Below are 6,000 nucleotides of genomic sequence, written 5' to 3'. Positions count from 1 at the left end.
CTCCCCACTGCATCCCTCCTCCCCACTGCATCCTTCCTCCCCACTGCATTCTTCCTCCCCACTGCACCCCTCCTTCCCACTGCACCCCTCCTTCCCACTGCATCCCTCCTCCCCACTGCACCCCTCCTCCCCACTGCATCCCTTCCCTCTGTTGATCACTGACCACAATCCCACCCCTCATTGCTTCTTATTCCCACACTGCACCTGCAGGACAACAGTTAGGAATTCAGGCTCCTGGCTATTACTATACTTTCAAATGCTAAAATCTTTGAGTAGAAGATTTTGAAATGTATAACAATTATTTCAAAAGCCATGCTGGAAAGCTGTTGTTTTGCTTATTTGGGTTTGTGTTTTTGTGTGGAGGTGTGGTGGTGGATGGAGAGGTGGCGCAGCAGTTAAGAACACTTGCTGTCATGCAGAGAGGACCTGGGTATGGTTTCCAGCACCCACATGGTACCTCACAACTGTCCACGACTCCAGTTTCAGGGTATCTGACACTGTCTTCTGTTATCTTAGGGGACAAGGAACACACATGGTATATATACATAAACGTAGACAACAATACACACACGTAAAAGAATCAATCTTTTAAAACATTTTAAAATTTGAGCTGTTAATTTTAGGAAATTTCTTTTTAAATGACATATCCCACCTGGAACCTCCACAGTAAGTCTTCCAAAGTGCTAGACATGTGTTTCCAGAGACGAGTCTTGGAATAAAGAAATAAATACTAAAGCATACATACCAAGGTGATTCGGTGATTTGGAGAGTTGATGATTCTCAGTTTGATTTACCTGGATGGGGCTGAAACTTCTGTCATTACTTCGCCAGCCTAAGGAATAATTGATTTTATCATGAGTATCCATGTTAGATACTCAGACAGAAGAAAATACCCATTTAATGCAACGGTGAGAAGCTTGGATTCTGGAAGCAGGTACAAATGACACTGACAGAGAATATGCAGTGACAACAACAACAACTACAACTACAACAACAAGAAATGTCTGCAACAGTGATGAAGTAACAAACATGACTATAAATGCCCTTCACAGTGTCACTTGACATCCATCTGGTGCATGTACCATTGTCACATCCCTTTCATAGGAGTTGACACCAGGGCCCAGAAAGGCCAGGTAACCTGTCTAGGCTCACAAAGGCAGAAGTTCAACTCAGACATTTCTACTCTGCCAGGATCTTAAGGCATAACTGAATCCCAATACTTAGTTAGGTGAAAGATTAGATCCCCTGAAATGAACTTCTCATTCTCTGAAAACTGGGGTGATATATCATCAACTTTAAGTTATTGAGAAGATAAATACAATACCTGTATCAATATCTGATATATCAGAAAAGAAAACAATTTATAATTAATGCCTTGAATTTAGAATATTCTGAATTAGTAATTATTTAAATATATATTAAATTAAGGAAGTAGAGGGTTTAATTAGAACATCAAAGGAAGCCAGACAGTGGTGGTGCATGCCTTTAATACCAGTATTCTGGATGCAGAAGCAGGCCAATCTCTGCGAGTTCAAAGGCTAGTCTGGTGTACAGCTCCATGACGGCCAGGGCTACACAAGGAAAGCATGCTTCAACAAACAAACAAACAAACAAACAACAAAATAAAAAAATCCTAAAGGACTTTTTTAGTGATCCATCTTGACTAGAGAGGGATTCCCAACTTGTTAGCCCAGTAATAGCAAATGAAGGTATCATATAGGGAGTCCAGTTGTGTCATGATCCGATGAGGTAAACCCAAAGGGGAAAATCTGTTACCTCACAGAAAGAGCATTCTCATCACACCCTTCTAACCACCACCGGACATAAGAGCAGAGCAGGTAGGCAGTATCTAGTCATAGTCAAGCAAAGCACAGGCAAACCTGTGGGTCCACATATACAGGCAACACATACAGAAGTTGGAACCTTTCTACAAAACCCTGAGGACCAAGGCTATAATATCTCAATCCTAAACTTGGAGAAACTATGGATGTAGATAATGTTGTGGACATCAAAAACACAAGGAAAGAGCATGCCCACACTCACAGTATGTGGGTGAGTTTTGTGTTTCTTTGTATTTTGTTTGTCAACAAAACAAGATAGGATCATCTAGGAAGAGGGACGCATGATTGAGAAAATTTCCGCTATCTGATTGGCCTGTAGGCAAGTCCCTGGGGGCCTCTTGATTAATGACTGACATGGGAAGGCCACTGTGGGTGGTGGCACCCCGTGTCCATGGGTCCTCAGATATGGAAGAAAGCAGGCTGAGCAAGCCATGGGGAGCAAGCCAGTAAGCAGCATTCTGTAAGGTGAACTACACCCTTTCCTCCACAAGTTGCTTTTGTTACATCACAGCAACAAAGGCAAACTGAGACTCATGGGATGAGACAGTAATGCTTATAGAGTCAACAAGAACAGACCCTCAGATGTGGATGGATCTAAGGGTGACCAGGTCAGGCTTTCTTGAGAACAGCTGCCACTAGGTCCTAAGGAAAAGAAAAACCACGATGTTTATTTCAGGAGTTGGAGCAAGTGGGTTCTTTGTGAAGCAAGGGCTAAATAGCACAAGACATCAATCCAGAGTTCATCTGTAGCTGTTAAATTCCCCCTGATTCTTCAGGTCAGACTAAGGTCATGGGGTAGGGTACAAGGGTCACCCCTGGCTGAGGTGAGTCCTGCCTAGGCCACTCTAGGACCTGGTGATGACTTATCTTCATATCCCTGAATAAAGGATGTCCACATGGGTCCCCAGAAAGTGAATAGCTTTTCATCACCAATTCTGTTGCTTTGAAGTTCTGCCCCAACATAGGCCTTAAGTGGTGTGGTCAAACCATTTGGACTAAAGTCTCTAAATCCATGAACCCAAAGAAATTGACTGTCCAGGTTCTGTTTTGTTCTTGAGAGAGTTTTCCTATGTAAATTGGCTGGCCTCAAACTCACAATTCTCCTGCCTCAGGGTTTTTCATGTCCGGCTCCTCCTGGGTAATTTGTCCCAGTACAGGAAAGTTAACAACAGGCTTATACCCACTGTCTGCCTTGCTGTCTCTATTTCTTCTGATTCACACTCTTCTAATGGTCATCTTTATTTCCTATTCTCAGAGGAGATAAGAAACTTTCTGCAGCTATAATTACCTTGTTCAAGACTTAGCTGGGAGTTTGGGTCCCTTCCATCACTTCCTTGGAAACACAATACAGTTGGGAACACTGAAGTGGGAGGAGAGGGAGAGGGAAGAAGAAGAGGAAGCCATTAGACATCTCTAGCAGGGAAAAGGGACAGTGTTTCACAATTACACATTTAGGAATTTCTAGCTCTCCAGTCACTCCAAGTTTGATGGGTTTCCCATGACAAGGTTCACCCATCATGCCCTGGGAGAGAGAAGACTCCCAGAATTGACTTTATGCTGTCCACACAGAAATGAGACACTCACGGTCAAGAACAAAAAAGGAAAAGAAACTCTGTCAGCTATGTTGCAATTGCAGTGTTCAGAGGGGAGTGAAGGACTACATCAGAACAGGAAAAAGAGAAGCAAAACATGGCTTCCAGGGTATCACAATGGTAAGAAGAAACAGGAGGTTTGCATGGATCAAAGGTCTAGGATCTGGAACATACCAAAGGGAAGCCCCAGCAGCTTTGAAGATGGGTGAGATGGGATTGAAGAGCTGGCTCACAGATTATTGGTTTCTATGAGCATGAGGTGCTACACTAAGATGGATCCTGCACCCACAGCTGAGCTGTCACTCAAGAAGGGCAGTAACCAATCTGATGTACTGCCATGTATATCATTATAAGGGTTCCCACTGAAGAGACACAACAGTGCTACCCTACTGACAACCAGCACTTCTAATCCTATCCTCTTCTACATAACCTGAGGATGGTATGCCTCCCATTGTCCTGAGAGCCTAAATGCCCAGCAGCAGAGCTCTGGAGGGTGTCCACTGTAGCCATTAGTCATAAGTTTTCAGGGGATGCATGATGCATTAGTTTCTTACTTCTATAGCCTCAACTGCCCTGCATGATATATGGCACATGATAAAAGCTTAATATATGTTTGTTGACAACAAAAAGGACTGTGCTCTCAAGGGGCGATGTTAAACCCAATTACCATTTTCAAAATTTTTACGAATGGATTTCAAACCGGGGTACTTCTCCATGTTGACCTCATTGAACAATTCACGCAGGACCTCCATTTTAAAGTTCTTCTCCAGTTCTTCCAGGGCTCTGTAGATCACTCTGTCTACAGGGATCAGCGCTCTACAAGAATCTTGCAAATCCTTGAATAAAAATATCGAATAGAGAAAATTTCAGTGCAGGCTTCCAAGTCACAGAAGAACCGTGGCAAACAATTATGGTAAGGGTACTTCAATTCCCTAAAACATATCTTTTAAGGGGAAGCTTTATATTTGCATGACTACTTCATGAAACATGTAAATGTTTTCTCTTTGAAAGTATTCCTGGTACCCTCAGACTACCATCCTCATTTATATATGTAAGAAGGGCCACCTTTGAAAGGGAAACATGGGTTAAAGATCAACTACGGGGTTATCACTCAGTGTGTAGAGGCACTTGCCACTAATCCTGATAGTCTGAGTTCCATCCCTGGGATTGAGATCACCATCTGAATCTGAAAAAGAAACCAACTAGCCACACTTGGTCATTTTCTTCCCCATGTGCAAAGCAGTAGATTCATACACATATGCCCACACAATACAAACATACACATACATGCTCATAAGTAAGTAAACAATGATTTTAAATTTTTAAGTGTGTAGAGGGGCTAAAGAGATGGCTTGGTGGTTAAGAATGCTTGCTGCTCTGGCAGAGGACCCAAGTTCAGTTCCCAGCACCAACACAAGAGCTCATAAACATCTGTAACTCCAGTTCCATGTGATGATTCAGTGTTCGTTTCTGGCCTCCAGAGGCACCAGGCACACAAGTGCTATGCACACATAGATGCAGGCAGAATGGGTGTATATGAAAGAATAAAAATAAATACATTCTTTATTTAAAAAAAGACAAACTAATGTATATCTCATAGCCAGGCTAATTTTGGTATAGACTTGACAGGTGTCCAATGGTATTCTATTAACAAGACACTTCCTGGCCTCCTATTTAACACTGATTTATCATGAAGGAAATAAGGTGTCCATTCCCTCTGATTTTTAACCCTACTGGAGAATGGTATATTCATTAGGCAACAGAAACACTAGAGAGGCTAGAGAGATGGCTTGGTGGTTAAGAGCAGTGGCTTCTCTTCCAGAGATCTTGAGTTCAATTCCCAGTACCCACATGGTAGTTCATAACCATTTGTATAACTCCAGTTCCAGAGGATCTAGTGCATTATCTTCTGACTGCCAAAGGCACCAGGGGCACAGATAGTACACAGATATACATGCAGACAAAACACTCATATATGTAAAATAAAAATAGTTTTTAAAATTATAAACACTCTGTAGGTTTTAATGTTCTCAAATCTAGGTTTTTAAAATAAACATTTATTATACTAAAAAGTACTAACTGAAATTTCATGAAGTTAGTTTAATAAAAATAATTGTAGAGTTAATTAAAACCACCTTTGAGTTTTAGTTTATTTCCTTAGTTTAGTTTAGATTGCATATATTACATGGTGTGACATGTAGGGGCCATTGCTCATCCATGGAAAATTCCCATTCTGATCTAGCTTGACTTCAGCAATACTCACTGATGCCAGAACGTGACACGGGACACTGTTCTCTCAGATAGAAGCAGGTCCATCTCTTGAGGCCTCTGCTTCTCCTCTCCCTTAATACCCGCAAAGAGCACACCCAATAATATTTTCATGACAGGTATCACTCACAGGAAACCCAGATTTTAATTCTGAGGCCATAATTCTGATTCATAATTGATGAATTTAATATTGTAACCGATACCTCTACAAAGTGCTATGAAAATCCATGAGCTTTCTTGGTCAAAATTTAGTCCTGGGGCTGGAGAGATGCTAAGTGGTTCAGAGCATGTGTAGCTCT

The 6,000-nt window shown here is 41.8% G+C and overlaps 1 protein-coding gene across 10 annotated transcripts in view; it reads right to left on the bottom strand.

The window, feature by feature from the left end:
- The window catches only part of LOC114640634 (nuclear autoantigen Sp-100-like), a 76,712-nt gene that overhangs the window by 46,607 nt on the left and 24,105 nt on the right, over window positions 1-6,000 (bottom strand). For 9 of the 10 annotated variants that reach the window (XR_003714177.1, XM_028789590.1, XM_028789589.1 and 6 more), the window contains exons 3-6: window positions 4,101-4,269; window positions 3,130-3,201; window positions 2,418-2,483; window positions 746-832 (exon numbers count right to left, since the gene is read on the bottom strand). Coding sequence is in view for 9 of the 10 variants with exons in the window: in XM_028789590.1 (XP_028645423.1) it covers window positions 746-832; window positions 2,418-2,483; window positions 3,130-3,201; window positions 4,101-4,269 (394 nt within the window). In the remaining variant the exon portion in view is untranslated. The remainder of the gene's footprint in view (window positions 1-745; window positions 833-2,417; window positions 2,484-3,129; window positions 3,202-4,100; window positions 4,270-6,000) is intronic. The other variant, XM_028789593.1, reaches the window with a different exon arrangement.

This window comes from Grammomys surdaster, unplaced genomic scaffold, assembly GCF_004785775.1.
Source record: "Grammomys surdaster isolate TR1022 unplaced genomic scaffold, NIH_TR_1.0 125846, whole genome shotgun sequence".
Taxonomy (NCBI): Eukaryota; Metazoa; Chordata; class Mammalia; order Rodentia; family Muridae; genus Grammomys; species Grammomys surdaster.
This window is presented reverse-complemented; position numbering and strand designations above follow the sequence as displayed.